A 22,483-nucleotide genomic window follows, 5' to 3' on the forward strand; every position below is an offset into this window, starting at 1 on the left:
GAATATCCAATGTCACCAATAACTTTAAACTGATGTCCAAAGTATGTACATGTATAAACTAGAAATGTATTTCAAATTTCGTCTACTGTAGAATAATTACTTACATAGAATCCATGAAGACAGTACTCTATGTTTACTTGGAGGATGACTCATTTGGTGCCATTATACTTTATCAAATGTACCACAACCACTTCAATTGTACAAAATAGTGCAATACTCACTGGCGCCTATCCCAGCACATACCTGTATTTTGCTAGCAAACATCCGTAATGAAGCAGTATTCATAGCAATGTACATCAGGTTGCTCCATACATCAATTACTGAAAGAGATTTGAGTGGATTGAAACCAGCTATACACCTAGATCATTAAATCTTAGAACTACCTCTGCAAGCAAGGTATATTGCATGTGATCAGTAACCTACCCTGCTGCAGACAAAAGTCTGCAACCTATAATAGCGACTTAGGGAGGGAGAAGTTTGCCTATTACACAAGACATTAGACCCACAGGCATTTTAGTTTCAGAGACACTTCTCACAAAATTATGTTAACGCTCTTGTGCAGTGTAATTTCTCTCACTGCCAGGCTTTTTGGGGGTGTCAAAAGACATTGTTACATCCCACAGTAATTGGCAACACACTAACGTGTGGCACAAGCAGCATTTAGCTGAGATTTCAATATAATTGTGATCTGCACCATTGTCTAAGGTCTACATTAGGTGGCAAGGTAATGTTATGAGTTGCAAACCCAACAAATGTGATTGCCAAATGTAGGCCACTCCAACTGATTTGTAACAGAGCAGGAATGTAAAGAATAGCCTATTTCTGCTAGCCACCAGGTGTATTGGACTCTTTTTTTAATTTATCACAATTATTCTGCGGGTGTATTTTTACTGAGGGCATAATCTGTGTGACTTCAGGTGGGGGGGATTACCTTCATATTGCCCTGAGATACATGTCTCCAAAGATGACACTGGAAACACCATTTTGAAGATGCAAATTTCGGAAAAAAATTTAAAATGCTGTTCTTTTTTTATTTGAAAGATTATTGCTTTATGATTACAATGGTAAGTTTCATTGGTAAACGGTCAGTGAAAGCAGTAAGACACCAGCATCTGAAGAATTTGCAACATCACGTTGCACAAGTGAAAGAGTGTACAGGCCGAAGAATTAAGTTTAGTGTTTCACCATGATTTTGCTGAAAACTGATCTGTATCTTTCCTACAAGAAGTACAAGGGTATAGGAGTGACATTTTCAAAACAAGAAAAGTGTTGCACTTTTAAGCAATGACACAGTACATGACATAGCAAATTTTGCTAGCAGTGCACAAAATTAAACTGCAAACAGGAGCACAGAAGATCATTATTTTTGATAGGATGCTCCCAGACTTTAAAAATTGTTACCAGATGTTTGCACTGAGTAAGTCACTAGTGACAATTGACTGGTATACAGTGCTACTGGTCACAGGAAGATGCCTTTTCATGGTGTAGGAGGCCTGCTGAATGCATGCTACAAAACAATCTTTCCAGACCAAATACAGCTGTGATTAAGAATGCTGAGGATTTTATGAGAGTCATGAAATCTTACATATCCACAGCCCTCATTCTTTTGTCCAAATAGGAAATCTAAGAACACCGTGAGCAGAAGAAAGAAGAATGGTCCACACAAACTACTCATATGAAAGGAACTAAAGGGGCACATTTTTGGACACAAAGTGATGGGCTAACTCATATTGCACCCACTTCAAAGAGCAAGAAAAAAGAAATTTCATTCGTTCGGCCAACACCAGGATAATATTCAAAATTCAAAACCTTAGAAGGGGGATGTTCGTGGCGCATGTGCATGACATGACAGGTGGATTGTCGAGATTATGGACACCAATTATGAACTAAACGAAATTGTAGGGAACTTTAAGCTACCACATGGACTAGCTTCTGGATATAGGCTTCCAGCTGAAGCACAAACACCACCATCAGTGCTCACTTCCTGTTCACAATGTTTTGAAGATTGTAAGTGCTTCAGTTCCTATTGGTTCAACAACAAGGCATCCCTCTATATCAAAGGAAGATGCTGAAGCAATGCAACAACTTTATGGCTAATTTCAGTACAAAACAAAATGCACAGAAGTTGTATAAATTGAAACTGTCTTTGGACCTTTCACATACATTTTGGAACCACTTAAAAAATGAGGCTCTTACTCATCTTTCAAAACTAAAATTGTGTTAAATAAGGCTAGGTTTTGATTTTTATAAGCATGTTATGTGATAAAACAGGTTTTATGTATGGCAAGAATTTCAATTTTTTTTTTATAAAACCTGTTCAACCTAAAAGTGGCAGCTCTCCTATGGTACCAACCAACAAAAACGAGGAGGGAGGAATGAAGGGGAAAAAAGTTTTATGGATTGGCATTTACAAAAAAAATTTCCCGTAAATTATAAAAAGTTCAGAACACGACAGTAAAAGAACTTTGACAGAAGTCCAAATGGAGGACTTTTTTTAATAGTAAAGCAACTAACTTCCAAATAAAAAACCAACAAAATTTCTAGAACTATTCCAGATATATGCCATTTTAAAATTTTCCAAAATTCACATCTTCAAAGTGATACGTGCAGCATCATCTTTGGAGGGCTTATCTCAGAGCAGATTCTTTTTTGGGAGAAAAGAAAAAAAGTTCCTTATTTAGTCCATTTTAACGTATGCAAAATTCAATAACATCTGAAGTCATTTTGTCCTAGCCTGCCTGAACTGGTATGGACTATGCCTAAGCAGATAAAGGTGGCAATAACTTCTTCCAATTCATTACAGGCTCTATATTAGATGTCTTCACTCTCCCCCCCCCCCCCCCCCCCCCCAATTTCAACCCAAATGCAGAGACTCAGACATTTTGAACACCAGTTGACTTACAAACCTGCTTCAACCACAAACTATTACAAAGTTTGTAAAGCATTTAAATTTGCAGACAATTACACCACAATGGCTTACAAGCAATCACTCAAGATCTCAGCAAGGATATCAAGCAAATAAAAGGGGGCTGAACAAGTTATTGTTTTCACCAAATACTATGAAAGGGGACTTACTAACCAGTGAAGTTCTCAATGCATTGGTTCAATTTTTATGTACATTCTAACCAAGGTATGCCCTTCAAAGTATATTGCATAGTTTGGTGCCACGTACTTTGTCTTAATGAAGTCCTGTGAGTAATCACTTTATGAGAATGTCACCATGTAAGCATCTGTACAACAATTACTGTACTTTCACAAAATGCACAGAGATTGCTAGAAACAATCATCTGATAGTCTGTTTTGTTGTATGATGTGCTAAAATGTAATAATTTGTAATTGGCACTCGAGCTCATCAAAAATATTAATTTTGTTTTACAGCCTAAACTGATGGTTTTCAATTTTTCAGTTACAAACAGTGCTTTGTTACTTATTCTTACATGGCACTTACCTCTTTCACAGCACACAACATAGGCAATCGTGGCTGTCTTTCACTGCCAGTGCACGATCTGCATTTATGATGATCTAAGGAATGTTCATCACTCTTCTAAATTAAGGAACCATGACAACCAAAAACAAGTACAGATAATGTTGGCTTACTTCTGTATAGCTCAATTTAGTCTGCCCCTCCCTCGTAACACACAGCAATGTTTTGTCCATGCAAACAAGGGTAAGGCAGTAGTACTTACTGACTGGATAGTAAAAAAGTGACACCTCATCTCCAACATACTAATGCCCAACTTACATGGAGCTAACCCTTTGTTCAGTGACTGGCACAGAGTACCACCTCAACTTGCAGTGTAATCGGATAGTGTCCCACTAAGCACTAATGAAGTACAGCGTATCTAAATCCTGGGTGCTGTGTAAAAGTGCACCTTTGGTTTTAGATACTTGGCAGGAAGTCCAGACAAAATACTAAGACTGCTCAGTTATTGAAGGACATACATTTAATCCCTCCTCGGTATAGGTCCATTACTGTATGTTCACAAGGAAGATCCAAAAGTCTTTTTTTTTTTGTGGATATCTATTAACTACGTATATAGTAAGTTTAAGTGGTAATATTCAAAACTTTTGTTCCAATTTGTAGCTCCATACATTTAATTTTTTAAAGTGAAACCAAGTATACTAAAAAAGTGTTCACACTATATGTACATTGACTTACCAAGTGTGTCAACAGCTGCAGGTCTGACAAAATAAGGTAGTGAAGACATCTTTTCTTTCAAATATTCAATTTTTCATTTTTACATCTTTCCATATTTTAGGGAAGAAAGTAACCTGTGTAAGGTAGAGAATACATCTAATTCTGATAACCCGATCACTATAAGTCAAACTTTTTTTAAAAAAGTTCATGCTCATTCAATATCAAGGAAGTATTTGGCCAGTCATAACGCATTACTTACGTGTGCTACGAGGCATTCTTTTGCAAGATTTATGCACTAGAATTGACTCAAGAAATATTGCAAAGTGAATGCCTTTGCAAACAGAAGATACAATGGGTATATGTGAAGTCACCAAGTGGATTAATTTGTTCATATGTTTACCATCTTGTCTCGCCATAATTTTGCTCAAGATCCAACTACTCTCTGTAGTAAGTAGCAATGTATCATTTTGATTCCAGATTTTCTGCAGACAGTTTATCTTACACAAATGACAAAGGAGACTTCAAATATTATCCACTGCTTCCAGAATTATTTACTGTCCTCTGGGCATGAAATCAATAAAAATACTTTTAGTTCATATTGGATCATCAAAAAAATGCAGCTTTACAATGTACTTTACCTTCACTGGATACTGCATGCATCCAAGTAACTACTGCACTATCAACAGTTATAGGGAGCTCCTCAACATCTTAAGCTGGGCCCTGTAGATCAGTACTGCATAACATCTTGCTGCATGCTATACTGGTCCTAAATGCACATGAACAACAGTATATGCAGTTAACCTACGGTGAAACCTCAGCTGTTTACTAAACTCTCAGAACAAAAATTTTAACCACAAACTAAATTAACAAAGAGAAAAACTCCAAGTATTCCACAAAATAGAAACTTTTCAACAAGGCAGAACGCAGACTAAATGGCAAAAAATCCTCAAATGTTTGATCACAGTGTTCTGAACAAAGTGGACTACAAGGTCCCTAAACATGAGAAGCCAAGGTGGAGATGAGAATCTCTCTTCTGTCAAATCCTCACATACAGAGGCAAAACAAGAGGAGAAAAAACGCACTAAAAGAGGAAAGGAAACAAGGAAAAGAGAACAGAAATCGAAGTGAAACAAGTAGGTAATCGTGACTGGTGGACCTCTTACCTAAAGCCTGGGTGAGCCAGTCACCCAACAGCACATGAAAATCCTCTCCCTAAAATCCGAGGCAACAAATTGGACACGACACAAAACCGTAAGACCTTAACCACAGTCGTTGCGTCGTCTTGCAAAATAGAGGGCAAATCCGGTGGCAAGGAAACCACCGCCCTCTGGTCAGAGAATAAAGGACAGTCAAGTAAAATGTGGCGGACTGTAATCTGGACGCCACAAGCACTGCAGATTGGGGGGGTCCTCCCGCCGGAGTAAAAAACTGTGCGTTAAGGGACTGTGCCCGGTGCGGAGGTGAGTGAGGAGAACCTCATCCCGCCTGCATGACTGGTAGGACGTACGCCATGGCCGCGTGGTGGCCTTGACCAGACCAGCCACTCCTCTTCCCACTGACACATAACACGAAAACGCAAAAGGGAGGTAACAGCATGGAGGGGGACAGCACATTCAACAATGTGAGGGAGGGAACATGCATCTTTGGCACCCACATCCGCCAGTTCGTTCCCCCTAATACCCACATGCCCTGGCAGCTGTACCTATCTGCGCAGATGTGCCCATCCAAGTTAGGGAGCTCCGATTCAGAGCATCGTGGACAGTAGTCAGTTCACTTCACTTCATGAAAGTGGACTAAACAACACTACATTTAGCTCTGTTGTCAGCAACTAGACATCAGCCAAATGCATCTGGGAGGGGGGGGGGGCTAGCCTTACAGACCATTAACTGTAGCAGATAACCCAAATCCCCCCCCCCCCCGGGCATATTTACATACATACACAACACTTTCCCTATTTACAGCAGACCAACTAAACTATTTGGTCAAGCTAATAATTATAAATAAAATGCATGGTATGAAACTGTTACAAATGTGTGAAGACTTTTACTGAGCAAGGAGAAACAATCTTAACAGCTTCAGGTACAAAATGAAAGTTTTACTACAATTTCCAATTTTCTGCAGGATCTCAGATACAACACATTAATTGCATAAGAGGCAGTTTTAGGAACAACAGATTTGCTTCTAATGAGAAGAAATTAAGGGTGGAAAAGCACCTATGCTATCAATACCTCAACACGATACTGAATGTGGAAACATTAAAATCCTAACAGAGTGTGGTGAGGTAACCAAAGAATATACCTGACACCATTTAGCAACAAATGCTAAAAAAATAAAAACGAGAGGTTATGTATACAGGAAAAAGAAAACTATCAAAAACATATTGCCCAATCTTACAACTCAAAATAAACAACTAAACGCAATAGGTCACACTTCAAAACATACTGATAGTAGAATTTCCTACACCAACCACGACAATGCACGCAAGACGTGATATTACCACACCATTAAACTAATATGAAGTGAAAAATCTGGAACCATACAATTAAGGAGAGTCGCGACTTGATAAAACAATTCAAATTCACTTATTAGCGAGCAAAATGATAAAATCTAATAATCCACCATTACTTGAAAATATCAAATTGCCCATTGGCATCCTCTCATGATCTCAGTTTCTACCCACTGTTTAAGCAGAAAACAATTTCGTTAAGTAGAATTTTAAGAAAACAACATATGCAAAAACCTTGTACCTGATAATGAGTGGGCACGTACTTCTGACGAACCACCAGATATTTCAGGAGTCCAGTCTCCTTAAGCACTTCCAGACTCCTGCCAAATACAGCATACGTGACACATTTGTTCGACGAGTAAGAAAGTAGTAAAAAGACTTGGCAATATGATCTATATAAATCACGAAAATTTCATGTACAAATGCAGTTTGTAAGGATGTCACAATACACTTAAATCATAGCGCTCTGTATATAATAATCACTTACAAATACTACGTCACATTCTTCACAACGGCCGATGAGACGAAGTGGCATTCGAAACCCTTAAGACTCCTTTCCCCATGACGTCTGTACATGAATACACACATTATATGAAGAGAGGTATCATAGGATCAAATAAAGAAGCAAAACAATATTTTTTATTTTATTTTACAACACACTGGAAAGTTACAATAGAACAAGCAATATTCGTGGAATGTAAATACAATTCAGCACGAATCAAGAACAGTAATTCAACAGCATAAAATTACATCAAGCAATTTACAAACCAAAGCGTTGTTTCCAACTATCAGATCTCTGCTACTATCAGTTCTCCCCCGCTGTCACGTAAGTTCTCTTCTCACATTCGCACCCTCCAGACGCCATAACAGATTTCACGAAGGACTGAAAAAAAAAAAAATCACATGTTAATTTACACGCACAACACACGAGGATTATCTTTAAAGCAATATGGTCTTTCAACTGAAATGAAATTATTAAAGCTTCCGTGATTTCCACACGTATGACAGTCCCTCTTTAACACGTCCACGTTTGGAGTGCTCTTTTCCATCCATTTACACTTGCAACTTTTGAGCATCTAGTCCATGCGGTGCCTGCTGTTTCTACTACAGCCCTGTTTCTAGTCCCGCTAGCATGATTGATAAAATCGCTTGTAATCTTTGTTCTTCCACCTTCAAGGCTGCTCTTTCAACTTAAATAAAGAATTTCACGAACTCTTCTGTCTGACCACCTAGTTTTTTTTTCCATGTGTCTACTCTGTAACGCAACGCCTACAGCTACTAAAATAATATTTAAACGTACCTCATCTTCCTCGTACCATCACAACGCAATTCCCGAACAGTACTGATTCGCAACTATCTTCCGTCATACGTATACCTTCACAATGCAATTCCCGTGACGTCATAATGCTGAATAATTCTCAAAATGTCTCCTTCCGCATAGCACTGAAGAAATAGTTCTAGTGTATTTATTAACTTTCACAATAAATAATCAGAAATTCCGCAGCGTGTTGCATGTTTTTATAATAATACCATTTTTTGTGACTTAAAACACTAGAATAACTTGTTTATTATCAGAGTGTAGGATATCTTATTGCATAGGAGAAAACTCCATCGGCGGATGCATACGATGTGTGTATGTACAATATATGTATCGACTTCCGGGAACGGAGCGTAAAGTCTGTATACGTCAAATGATGTCATGAGCTGCAGAAGTATGCTTTACGATGCGTATGATCGAAAATGATCGATGCTGATGAGCCGTTTAACATAGTAACCAAAGTACAGTTGAGTGGAATTTTGTTAAAAAAATCTTTTTCTCCCCATTCCAACAAATGGAACAAAAGGTAAAATGAAAGGAATACACGACACAGTTGAACTTGTTGCTGTGCGTGAAACAAGGTTTAAGCTTTTATAAAACAATGTAGGCCGCAGCTGACCTTAGTGGATTCTATTATAAAATATATGGGATATTTAATATTTAGTTTTTTTTAGTTTCCATTCCATCGTACAAACGATATTGGACCCGTCACAAATAGAAATAGGTTATCAATGCAGTACAGAATTGAATTGCATACAAAAATAAAACCATAAATCTACATTTTGTCAAAAGATAAATCAGATTAAATTAATCTCTATTACAGAGATAATTCATTTAAAGTAAACTATAGATAATAGGCTAAAGTCCTTTAAACTGCAACATGGTAAATACAAAATATATAATTTATCACAGTAGTTAACACACAATTGTAGTTCCTCTTTTGTGGCGATTAATTTCCTGGTCAATTACAGAAATGAGATTACATTAAATTAACAGTAAATTTACCTTCTATTTCAAAAATGATGTAAATTTTAATCATCATTAAACGTTGGAGTTTTGAAGGAGTACATCAACAAAAGAAAGATATCTCAAAACTTATAACAAACAAGCCCATTACATTTGTTGTGATGATTAGTTTCCAATTTGTTCATAAAAGTCATTTACTAAAAAGTAACATTTTTAAGTGTTTTTTTAAGTCCTAATCTAAATTTTATACTTGTTGAGGCTCGCCTTGGTTACAAGCACACGCCTGAATGTGAATAGCGATAGAATTCCTAATTTCTGAAAGAGTGGTGTGCAATGAGCTTGTGCATGGCTGTGTGTAATTATTTGAACAGTCCGGTGTTTGTAGGGTAAAAATTTCTTTTAAATTAGATTTTGAGCTTACCCAAAAAGTTATCCCATATGAAGCAACAGAATGAAAGTATCCAGAGTATGCCATTCTTGTCCCCCAGAAGTTCGAACATTTGCAATAATTCTCAAGGCAAATCAGTCTGTGTGAAACGTATCTAACTTGGTTTTTCCAATTTAAAGCTTCATCCATGTGGAAATCCAAACTGCACGCTTACTATTTAACTTGTCCAATGTCTTATGCATAAGCTGCTATGTAGACAACAGGACCAATAAAATACAATCTACAAACTATCATCCAATTCTAGAATAATCCCCACATCCTGAATTGTTTGTACAAATGGTAGGTAGTTTGATTTCTTTGCATTCAGTGACTGCTTTTTTGCATACAACCAAATCTCAGTACTTTTCAAGATGTTATTTCAAGTGATACGTAATGAGCGTTTAATGTCACTCACTTATAGGTTTGTATCATTAGAAAATAATACAAGTTCGGCTTTATTATGTGGTAAATGCAAATCATCACATAAATAAGAAAGTAGTGGGCCTAAGCTGCTTCTCTGTCGGACACCTATGGCTACTTCTTTTGCTTCTGAAGCTAGCCTTATTTTTTTATTCAAGCTAACAGTGGTGAGCTCTACGATCTGAGATCTGTTCTTGAGATAAGATAGAAACCACATTTTTGTTGTTCCTGTAATACCTATTGCTTCCAACTTATCAAGGAGGATTTCGTGACAGACAGTATCAACTGCTTTATTCATATCTAAATTAATTCCTATTCCACTTTTGTCATTTTCCAAATTTTTTTATAATTTTTTTGGATGTAGTCTGTGACTGCACTTACTGTCCTGTGTTTTGCATGAAAATCATGTTGATTGCAGTTCCAAAGTTTATTTTTGTTGAGGTAACTAGTGACTTAATTTCATTAGTTTCTCATATGTTTTGGAGGAAGCAAGAGAGAAGTGATATAGGATGGTAGTTTTCTATTTTATTTCTGTCTCCATTGTTAGAGTGGTATCGCTTTTGAGTCCTTTAGCCGCGGAGGAAACAGCACCTTCATTAAATGATAGATTTGCAATGTGAGCTATAGGTTTTACAGTCTGCACAGCAGCCATTATTATAATTATAACAGGTACTTCATCTGGCTCCTAATCTTCCTATTTACTTCTTGTTCATTTGTTGGGGGAATGTTCATGTTACAGTCAGCCCATGGAGCCTCTACTTTTCTTCTTCGCGGATGGATCACTTAGGACCACGCGTAATCAACATTTGTTGGCCTTCCTTTTCGCCCAGTATTCCTTCATAAACACCGAATGGGCTAGCTTTCGTTGCGTAGACCATGTATGTCGATTAGTTTTTCTCTCTTCGTCCTCAAAACCCCGTGTGTTTGTGATTTTTCTGTTTTCATTTCTATCATGTAGGTTTTGAGACATTAATTCTCTCAGGTCTTTTTCCGTCTGTTTGTACCAGTTCGTTCTTGTAGTTTTGTTCTTTAAAAATGTATGGATTTTGTGCGTTAACCTGTTTGAGTCTATTCTTTCTAAGTGCCCCATGAATTGGATTCTTCTCATGCGCATTGTGTCTGTTATTTTGGAGATATTTTTATATATTTCTGCATTGGGTTTTGGATAATGTACTCCAACTTTAGTTCTTGGTCCTAGGATTTTCCTCATTATCTTACGTTCTTTCACTTCTAATTCCTCTTTTAGTGTTCTGTGTTGAAGGTTTAGTGTCTCAGATGCGTAGAGAGCTTCGGGTCTAATTACTGTTGTATAGTGTCGTATTTTGCAGTTCCATGAGAGACTCTTTTTGTTGTAAATGTTTTTTGTTAACTGAAACACTGTCTCCATTTTCTGGGCTCTTGATCTGACAGATTTTTTTTTCATTACAATTTTCTGCAATCCATTCACCTAAATATTTAAATTCTTTTACTCGAGAGATGTAGTTATTACCAATTTTGAGATCAGAAGGTGCATCTTTGACGTCAGTCATAAATTTTGTTTTTTCAAATGAAATTTGTAATCCTATTTTAGCTGCCTGTTCTTGTAATAATTCTAGCTGTTTCTGTGCATCGGTAATGTCTTGTGCGATCAGTGCCATGTCATCAGCAAATGCTAAACAGTCTAATTCTATGCCCTTATGTCTTGGTCCCAGTCTGTGTGCTGGTGCACCTGCCTTTTTTCCATTCTCTAACAACTTTTTCAAGAGCACAATTGAAGAGCACTGGGGACAGTACATCCTCTTGTCGTACTCCTGTGTCTATTTCAAATTCTGTGCTCAATTCTCCCATAAATTTTAATTTGGATTTGGTCTCCTTGAGTGTTTCTTTTATGATGTATGAGCCCCTACTATTTTTTTGTTCTTTGAAATTTAAATTTAGTGTGTGTGGTACATTTAAAAAGTGGTCATTAAAAAAAAGCTGCTATTTTATTTTTCTCTGTGTTGTGGGTTTCACTGTTTTTGAGTGTTATTTCTTCATTATCACAAATTCTTCCAGTTTCATTTTTTACTATTCTCCATATAGTTTTAGATTTATAATCAGACTTCCTGATTAGACAGTCATTAAATAGTTGCTTTGCTTTTGCTGTTACCTTCCAGTATATTTTTCTGTATGTTTTTATATATTGTACAAACTGTTGATCAGTGTAGTACGTCTTTTTGTTATAAAAACAAATTAGCAATTGTTTGTAACTTATGTACATGGTAGATTTATACATTTATTAATTTAGGGAAACCTGAAACACAATAGTGAATGAAAAATTTATAAGCTTTAAGTTACAACTGACATTCGAAACCCAGACATAATGTGTACATTTACATTTTACTTGTTCCAGTATTCAGCTGTGTGAAAAACTTTACCAGTGGCATGAGATTTCAGATGGCTTAACCAGATTTCTGCAGCTGTTGTACAATCTCCCTCAACATGTTACCTCAGTTCTCATTTGAGGTGCCTGAAATTCGTATGAGCATTTCGTACTGGGTTTTCCATTGGTTGCTATCAACCTTTTGCATGTCCTTTACCTCCGCACTTGAAAGTTAACGAGATATTGAATGAAAACTGGATTGTTTTGTATGTAGGAAGCTCAGTGAAACATTGGTTGGAATGAGCCCAACCATTTGATACTGAGGATAACATATTTTGCAACGTTTGCTATTGTCCTCATTTTCTCATAAATGCATTGCACTGCCACGAGATAAAGAAATGGTCAATCTTATCAGAGCTTTCTAAAACTTCCTCTTGCTCACGGAAATATTATTTGCATAAGGTATATTAATAGGATAAATATTACATCTTAGGTTAAAAGGATACCTGTAATTAAAAAATGGGAACAATAAATAAAATTGATCCAGTTCTTTCTTTTTGTGTCCCAATTAGTTTTACATTATTATATTTTCAACAAAGGTCTTTCCTTCCCTCTGAAACACCACAGTGCATCAGTTACTTTATTAAGTTAAAATTTTATTACACATTCAATGTGATGTTGGCCCACCCTTAGCCTTGATGACAGCTTCCACTCTTGCAGGTATATGTTCAAGCAGATGCTGGAGGGTTTCTTGGGGAATGGCAGTCCATTCTTCACAGAGCGCTGCACCAAGGAGAGGTATCGATGTCGGTCAGTGAGGCCTGACACGATGCCAGCATTTCAAAACATCTCAAAAGTGTTCTATAGTATCCAGATCAGCACTCTGTGCAGGCCAGTCCATTACAGGGATGTTATTGTCGTGTAACCACTCCGCCACAGGCTGTGCATTATGAACAGGTGCTTGATTGTGTTGAAAGATGTAATTGCCATCTCCAAATTGCTCTTCAATGGTGGGAAGCAGGAAGGTGCTTAAAACATCAATGTAGGCTTGTGTCATGATAGTGCCACAATAAACAACAAGGGGTGCAAGCCCCCTCCATGAAAAACATGACCACACCATAACACCACTGCCTCCGAATTTTACTGTTGGCACTACACACGCTGGCAGATGACGTTCGCCAAATATTTGCCATACCACACCCTGCCATCAGATTGCCATGTTGTGTACTGTGATTCGTCATTCCACACAATGTTTTTCCACTGTTCAGTCATCCAATGTATACGCTCCTTACACCAAGCGAGATGTCATTTGGCATTTACTCTCGTGACGTGTGGTGTATGAGCAGCTTCTCGACCATGAAATCCAAGTTATTTCACCTCCCGCCTAACTGTCATAGTACTTGCAGTGGATCCTGATGCAGTTTGGAATTTCTGTGTGATGATCTGGATGGATGCCTACCTATTGCACGTTACGACCCTCTTCAACTGTCAGCGGTCTGTCAGTCAACAGACGAGGTCGGCCTGTGCACTTTTGTGCTGTACGTGTCCCTTCACATTTCCACTTCACTATCACATTGGAAACATTGGACCTAGGAATGTTTAGGTGTATGGAAATCTTGCATACAAACATATGACACAAGTGACACCCAATCACCTGACCACGTTCGAAGTCTGTGAGTTCTGCGGAGCACCCCATTCTGATCTGTCATGATGTCTAATGAATACTGAGGTTGCTGACATGAAGTACCTGGGAGTAGGTGGCAATACACTGCACCTAATATATGAAAAACCTATGTTTTTGGGGTTGTTTGGATACTTTTGATTGCGTAATGTCTGTTCGGCTTGGTTAACCCTGAAACAACTTGCCATTCAATATTTCATTGGACTGGAATGTAATTTTTTCTGAGAGAGATGCATTTTTTTAAGTTAGCTTACCCATAATTTTAACAGTATTTATTTCTGCTGTGCAGTTGGTAACACCTATTTCATTAAGGGGAAAGTCAGATGTAAACATCACCTGTGTGTTACCAGTGGTAGTAAGTATCATTTAGATGTTAATTCGGCATATCAGTAGTAAACTTTCATCCTAGATTAGTGTACATTGATCACAGTTTATGCCTTGTGTTCACATAATGCATGGAAGTCCATACCAGAGCACAATTAGCCATGACTTTACTGTGTGACTGTGTGTATGTATACACAGTAAATTTTCACTCTTATTTTTGTCACCATTATCTCAAAACTTTGCAGGAGGTAGCTTGCTATAAAACATGGGTTTTGTTGTTACCACCTATCTAGGCTCACTACAGCCCTTCCACATATTATTGTTTCTATCATAGTGCTATCATTTCTTAATTGTTTATTCTTATATCATCTTCTCATAAATATTTTGGGACTCATCTTAATCCTTTTACTTCTTTTTTGCCTTGTTTCATCTCATGTTCCTGTTTCTCTTATTTATCATCTGCTCACTGTACCACCCCAAACTTTTCAGGTTTCTGAATCTTGTATGTTTTAAACAGTTCACTGTTGTTGATTTCCATTCTTCTCTTGTCCCATTGTATCTCTTTAGACCATGAGTGCTTGTTCACTGTGTTACTTAATTTGTAAGCAGTTTTTACTCTATATAACCAGGTAAATAAACTGTATGATTGTGAAATTAGCATTTGTGTGACATCTCATTTCCTGTAAAATTCATTTCTGCTGGGAACTATACATTTATTGTTTCTCTATCTGGTTGAAGATTAAAACCATACAAATGTTCTTTATTGACCAGATGACAATACAAAGCTGCTGATTGGGATCCTTTTTTTTTTTTTTTTAATTATGCTTTAACTGCCTTTTGAGAGTAGTGAGATAAATATGATCTGGAAGCTGTAAATTAAGGGGCCCAAACTGTTAGTTGAAGGCTGTGGGGACATTATGTTACCATAGACGGAGGCTAGGATAATTTTGGGAGTGGAGGAAGTGTTGTAAAGGATAACTTCAATCTGTGCAATTCGGAAAAGCTGGTGGTGGAGTGGAGGATCCAGATGGCTCAGGCTGTGAAGTGCCCTGAAATCAAGCGTGCTATGTCACAGGGGATTCTACTTTGCTATCGGCCATAGTTTGGTGGTGGCTGTTCCTACTAGTGGTCAGCTGGTAGGTAGTCATACCAAAATACAAAACCACACAATGACTGTGGCAGAGCTGGTTTATGACATGCAGCCACGTTATATGTCCCGGCTCTGAAAACAGCCGTGTTATATGTCATATACCATGTCTGCCACAATCATTGCATGACTTTTTTTAATGGTATGACTACCAACCAGCTGTCCACCAGCACGGATGGTCACCGCCGAACTGTGACAAAGAGCAAAGTTGACCACCCTGTGTCACAACATGCAGCTGAACATAACATGCTTGAGTTCAAGGGCATGTCACAACCTGGGCCATCTCATTCCTCCCTTCCATCTCCAACTTTTCTGAAATGGTAGATGAAGTTACCCTTGCAACACATTCTCTGCTCCCTAAATTATTCCTGCCTCAACCTACGTATCCCACTGTCTGCACACCCTCCACCCAACACTTTCTGCCTCCTTTGTCCTATCACTTCCTCCCTGCTCATGTCCCATCACCCTCTTTGTATGCTGCCCTCTGCCACAGCACACACCTGCCTTCCCATTCCCTGCTCCGCTCCTTTTCCACTCCTCGGTTCTCCCCCACAGCCTCCCAATGCTGCACCTAATGGTAGTCTTCTCATGCCTCCTAGTCCCTGCATGTGCTGGCAGACAGCAATCTGCTTACCCACACCCCCACCTTGCTATCCCTTCCCCATCCCTATCCCCTACAGGCTACCGTTTCCATTCAATGTGACAGTTGCATTCCTGTCTGAGCTGCCAGAGATGGCAGTCATGCGTGCAATGCTTTGCTTGCTTGAGTGTTTGTTTCCTTTTCTGAAGATCGCGATTTGCTATCAAATGTACAGTTCAGTGTTAGAAGTTATTTAACAACCGAAAATGCTGTATTCTCTTTTCTCTGTGAGGTACTGGATGGGTTAAACAAAAGGTTTCGAATGCTAGGCATATTTTTTTATTTTACTAAGGATTTAACTAAGACATTTGATTGTATTGATCACAAAATATTGCTCCAGAAGTTGGACCATCATGGAATATGGGGAGTAGCTCACAATTGATTCACCTCTTACTTTAACAACAGGCAGCAAAAGGTCATTACTCACAATGCTGGTAACAGCTGTGATGTGGGGTCTGAGTGGGGTACTGTCAAGTAGGGGTGCTCCAGGGATCAGTGTTGGGGCCTCTCCTGTTCCTTATCTATATAAATGATATGCCCTCTAGTATTACGAGTAACTCTAAAATATTTCTGTTTGCTAATGACACTAGTTTGGCAGTAAAGAATGAGCGTGCAACATTGGCTCGGTTTCAAATAGTGCAGTTCATGACCCAAGTTCATGGCTTGTAGAAAATAAACTAACACTAAATCACAGTAAGACAGTTTTTACAATTTCTAACCCACATTGTAACAAAACCTGACGTTTTAATTTCACAGAATGGGCATATGATTAGTGAAACTGAACAGTTCAAATTTCTCCGTGTTCAGATAGATAGTAAACTGTTATGGAAAGCCCACATTCAGGATCTTTTTCAAAGACTTAATGCTGCCATCTTTACTATTCGAACAGTATCTGAAATGAGTGATTGTTTGATGTGAAAATTAGTCTACTTTGCTTATTTTCATTCGCTTATATCATATGGTATTATACTATTTGGGGTAACTCTTCCCATTCTGAAAGGATATTTTTGGCTCAGAAGCAGGTGGTTTGGGGCTTTAGGTGTAAGTTCACGAACCTTGTATCGACCCCTATTCATGAGTCTGGGTATTTTAACATTGGTGTCTCAATATATATATACATATAGTCCTTACTGCCATTTCTTGTCAACAATATTATACTCGGCAGAAATCAAACCAGCATTTGGATCGGACTTCCTTAACTCTTGTGCTGAAAGGTGTGCAGCATACTGTTGCATCTATTTTCAGTAAGCTACCAATCAAATTCAAAAATCTTAGAAGTAATCCACGTGCTTTCAAATCGAAACTGAAGAGTTTCCTCATGGGATCACTCATTTTATTCTGTCAAGGTGTTCCTTGAAAAATTAAGCTGATTCTTGTTGTATTGTTGATTGCGTTTACTTAAACTTATGGATTGACTTTTTTCGTGTTCATAAACACTTTATTTTTGTCTGTTATTACTTTTATGTTGTAATTTCATGTACTGACACATTCCTTGACTGACCTTGGAGATTTGCTCCTCAATTTGGTCATACAGAACTAGACGTGTAAACGGAAAGCTAAATGTGTAACAGTCTCTTTGTTGTGTTTTACAGGGAGTAGCAACCTATCTTTTTTCTTAGGTTTTCCTATTACTCGTCCCTATTCACATCACTTCACCTTCTTTGTGTGTTGCCCTCTGCCAGTGCACCCACCCATCTTCCTCCTTCCCTGCTCCTCTCATTTTCTGCTCCCTGTTCCTCCCACCCCACAGCCCTGCCTCACAGCCTCCCGACACTGCACTGCACCTTTGGCAGTCTTGCAATGCACCCTAGTCTGTGCATACTCTGCCAGACAGCACTCTTCTCTCCCTCCACTCATGCTGCACAATACCTTCCCCTTGCCCACCCCTTTCAGATTGTCACTGTTTGTGTTTTTAGCTAATCCTCCCTCTGCTTCCAATGAAATAGTGTTTCATTGTTAACAACAATATGGAAACGATAGATTGCTACTGACCACAGATGAGGCATTGTTGTTTTTGTTACCAGTGTACATATTACTCATTAACTTTCAAATAATATATTATCGTTGCAGGTTTTTTATGGTGAAGGAAGGATTCCTGCTCTATTACTCAGAAAATGAAAAGAAGTCCTTTGACAAAAGAGGCTACTTCAACATTCATCCAAAGGGTGTGTTACCAATTGGAGGATGTATAATTCAACCATCATCTGATGTCGGCCAGGAGTATATGATCAAAATTGGTAGTGACAGCTTCATAAATGTAAGTGTTAATTGGTTTCAAGAAGAGTGAAATTGATAAAATCAAAATAATTCCACATTTTCTTGAAAGCACATAAAGGTAAACTAACAGTTGTTTTGTAAGTGAAAAATAAAGTAGAAATAGGATGAAGTCTGATAAATACAAAAAGGCTGATAAACATACAGTAATACAGGAAGAAAGTGAGAAGTAAAATGATATGAAATTAATGTAAATTGTCGTCAGATGTTCGGTCTTAGTCAAATGTAATTGAAAGACCTATGCTGAACTGAAAAATCTGAAGGCATGGGATGAATATTAAAGCAAGAAGAACATGTAAAATGTTATGTATTTTTGACAATCAGATATCTGTTGGTACTGTGGAGCTTGTTAATGTTTATTATAAATGTGGGTTTAGCAGTGGTCATAACAGTCATTCAAATATAAACTGAAATTTTGTGCCATGGATGCTGGAAAGGCCTATTGCAGTGTGTGGTGTTAGTGGCAGGTATGTAGGGATATACAGAAGGCCTAGAAATTTCATCATAAGACAGAGTGGGAGCCATGAGCAAGCAGGTCATATGTCCTTCTATACATTGGAAATTGCTAGATGCCTACTGTGTTTTTCAGAAGCTACTCTGCCAAAGACTCCAGAGCTTGAGTGTGCACAAAAATGTTGCCAGTGGTATAATGCTGAAGGAAATAAATCTCACAAGAACTGAATGTAGCTTAGTTTTGTTAATGACAATACTACAGTATCTTGTGAACTGTGACCCACACTGAAAGAGTTGCGAGTCTGCATAGTCACTGAAAACACTTTGAATTTCATGATGTGTCAGTGAGGCTGTGCCATTATCCTTACAGTCTAACAAATAAATTTCAGTTTGAACATTTTTATGCAGTCCATTTGAAGGAGGAGAAATGATAACATACATACATAAAACATACATACATACATACATAAAACTTGACCAGTATTGCTAAGCTACATTTAATCCTTATTTTGCCCTCTGTTACTGTGAGTGCCTCCCCCCCTCTCTCTCCCTCCCTCCCTCCCTCCCTCCCTCCGTCTCACAGTACTTCTATACACACTCATAGTGTTGCACATATTGCCCTGCCCTCTTCGCCACTCCCTCTATCCTTTTCCTCTTCTTCCCAAACTTATCTGTCCGAACAACCACTCGTGGATACATAATATCTCAACATTTATTGGGGTGCCTTTATTTGACTCGTTTTTACGTTACACAGAACTTTAGTTACTTAAATGTTACCTGAATAAAAAAATTAATCTATTATCTACAAAAGAAAAACAAATCCCCCCTCCCCCAGTACTCCTTCTACACAAGTAATCACAGGAATTTTACCATGAACGTTCATGACTCCTCTAATGTCATTGAGGTGTATTCCATCTCACCTCCCAATAGCACAACCTATGACAACCCCAAATTGAGCTCCTCCCCTTTCCACATCATTGTTGACATTAACCTGTTCAGTTCCCTGTTAATGTACTGTACATCTTTATTAAATCAGAGCTTATCAAGCCACTGTAGAATCTAATCAAGAGTCACAGTTCTCCCTTCTATCATTAAGTTTCATACTACTTTTCACTTACTTCCAATCTCTTGTGTTTTTTCTGCAAGTGGATGAGGCACTTCATCTCTTATCTCATGTAGTAGGTTATGTCATTTTTCCAGTTTTGTGGTTCTTGCCCTTTACCATTTGCACATCCTATTTTCTTTTTCCCTTATAACCGTCACAATTAAAAGTCTCCTGCCACTAGCTGTACTGGAAAGGCACCTTCTTTTTGGTGACTGTTTCTCTCAGCTGTGAACCTTGTATGTCTACAGAATAGTCTCAATAATTACTGCTTTTTTGACCCTACTGCAATTGTCCAATGGAAATTAGAATTAGTAATTGCCCCTCCCCCCTCTCCCCCGTGTTTCCAAGGTAACTAATTAGCACCAGCAGCTTATCTTTGAGAGAATAATGATTAAGGTGTGCAGGATTTTTAATAGGCCTTGTGTCTAACTAGAAATTAAGATGAAATGAAAAAAGGTTTTAGAAGTTTACAACTATAGGTACTTAATTAGTTATTCCCTTTTATAAATAACTTAATAAGAACAATCTCTCTAATTAAAAGTTAATGTAAACAGCAAAATGAATCTAGGTATCTTTTTTGGTATGTTATGGTTTTATTGCAAAATGTTCTCAGTTAATGTATTAGTAATGGAAATGACTAAGTGAGGTGGCATGATGATTAAGACATTGTATTTACTGTTAGGAGCATGTCAGTTCAAATCCCTGTCCGTCAATGCAAATATAAATTTTCTTTGATTTCCCTCAGTCACTCGGGCAAATGCCATTATGATCCTTTCAAAAGAATGAGACTAGTTTCTTCCCCAGTCTGAATTTGTGCTTTGCTTACAATGACCTCATTGTCAACAGGGTGCTAAACCCTTTTCATCCTTCCTTCTTCTTTTCATACCTATGGATGAATGTTTGTCACACATGTTCGGTAATTTTAATGATATGTGTACCATAGATCCTGCCTGCTCAGTTGTTAATTCATTTTCATTTGTGTAGCACTGTACATGAGCTGTGTGCATACAGTCTCTGTAGGTCTTTATTTCTTTCTTTTTTTTCTTTTTTTTCTTTTTTAAAAGCAATACTTTGGTTTAGCATTGAAGTTTGTACAACAGTGTTTTATTCCCGTTTGAGTAAGGAATGTTTCAGTATGTATTATTTTATCATCTGCAGTACCTATAAATGAAATTAATTTGTTTAAGTGATATCTATGATGGTAGCTCTGATTTTGTAAATAGATGTGTGCATCAAGTCATTCTGTTTCACTGAGATGCCACTGTTCCTCAGGGCCCAGTAATATTGGCAGCAGAAACTCAGTTTGACCAAGAACGATGGATTCAAGGTTTGCAAGAGGCAGCTCGTATGTAAGTGTAGTATTCTGCTTCTATTAATTTTGTACATTTAATCCCAAATTTTTAGCACATTGCAGTAATGTAATTTTCTGTTAAGTTTTATTATCAGCAGACGACAGCATGAGGTATGTTGAAATATATACAAATAGTATTTCACTTATTTTATTCTAATACAATGGAAAATTATCTAACTATAATGTTTCAGAACATGGGAGAATTCACGAATGGGAGAATCCATCATTCGGGACTTAGAATCTCAGGGCCTAAAGCTGAACAAAGAAAAGCAGTCTTATGTGGGTAAGCTATACAAACAGTATTATTTACCAGGAAAAAATGTTTTAAATCAAGTATCTGTTACTAATTTATTTGAATTCTTTCCTGAACAGAGAAGTTACATGAGGAGACAATTGCATTACAGGATGAAATAGATAGAAATGAGGTATGTATACAGAATGATGTTTATAATCATATTTAGGAAGTACATAATTTCTGTAAAAATAAAAAAATATTTTTTGGCAGCATCAGTTTCAATTTTGTAGAAGGGCGCTGTTGGATAGGTTATTAGTATGAGATAGCGGAATGTTCTGTATTCTGTTGCAATTAGATAGGGGCTACTCGACGTCCCACTGTGGCCATGACTCGAGGCAAATGCTACTCTACTTTCCCAATTAGAGTAAGTATTCAGATGCAGTTCCACCAACGTCAGTACACATAGTGATCCTGATCTGCTTTTCAAGTGACCATACCCAGGACAAAAGCACATCTGCGAGAATGTCAGCATGGGCATTTCTGATGTGGTCGACCATGTCTTCACGGCCTATTGGCATGTGCTAGTACTCCTTATCTTTTAAATATCCATACAGAAAGAAGTTCAGTGATGTCAAATCTGGCAACCTAGCAGGCCAATAATAGAGTCACCTCTGCCGATCAACTAACCAGGGTAAACATGATCTAATACCTGCCCTGCTTTAGTTGTGTAATGGGCGAGGCAACCATGGCGCTGGAACCACATATGTTGCCAAATGTCCTTGGCAACATCCTGCCGTAGTACCAGTACTTCCTGTTCCAAAGATGTTTGATATTTGTGTTCATTCAGTGTGCCATCAATAAACTAATGAACCAATGAGTTTGTTCCCCATAATGCCACACCATATGTTAACCGACAGAGAACACTGATGGTCAACTGTCATAACCAGTGGGGATTATCTACACTCCAGTAACGCATTTTATGCTGATTAACGTTACCATGGTTTTTTAATGTAGACACATCAGAAAATAGTACCTTGGCATAAAATGTGGGGGTTGTTTGGATTTGTTGACCTATCCGGTAGACCTGCTGATTCAACTCATCCGTAACTCTTTACAGCGGATCTAATGCCATGGCAAGGTGGTGATCTTTTGCTGGG

General features: G+C 37.9%; 1 protein-coding gene and 1 long non-coding RNA gene across 2 annotated transcripts in view; one reads left to right on the forward strand and one right to left on the reverse strand.

Moving 5' to 3' along the window:
• Positions 1-7,275: 7,275 nt before the first annotated feature.
• LOC126177341 (uncharacterized) lies at positions 7,276-8,146 on the reverse strand. The gene is made up of 2 exons (XR_007535811.1): positions 7,945-8,146; positions 7,276-7,527 (listed from the first exon to the last, which is right to left on the reverse strand). It is a non-coding gene; the product is annotated as an uncharacterized LOC126177341 (long non-coding RNA).
• Positions 8,147-8,302: 156 nt separating this feature from the next.
• The window catches only part of LOC126177352 (pleckstrin homology domain-containing family D member 1-like), a 200,263-nt gene continuing 186,082 nt past the window's right edge, over positions 8,303-22,483 (forward strand). Inside the window, exons 1-5 of the mRNA XM_049924449.1 lie at positions 8,303-8,488; positions 17,979-18,165; positions 21,013-21,089; positions 21,283-21,374; positions 21,464-21,516. Of these exons, the coding sequence (XP_049780406.1) occupies positions 8,385-8,488; positions 17,979-18,165; positions 21,013-21,089; positions 21,283-21,374; positions 21,464-21,516 (513 nt within the window). The 5' untranslated portion in view covers positions 8,303-8,384. The remainder of the gene's footprint in view (positions 8,489-17,978; positions 18,166-21,012; positions 21,090-21,282; positions 21,375-21,463; positions 21,517-22,483) is intronic.

This window comes from Schistocerca cancellata, chromosome 1 (genome assembly GCF_023864275.1).
Source record: "Schistocerca cancellata isolate TAMUIC-IGC-003103 chromosome 1, iqSchCanc2.1, whole genome shotgun sequence".
NCBI classification, from domain to species: domain Eukaryota; kingdom Metazoa; phylum Arthropoda; class Insecta; order Orthoptera; family Acrididae; genus Schistocerca; species Schistocerca cancellata.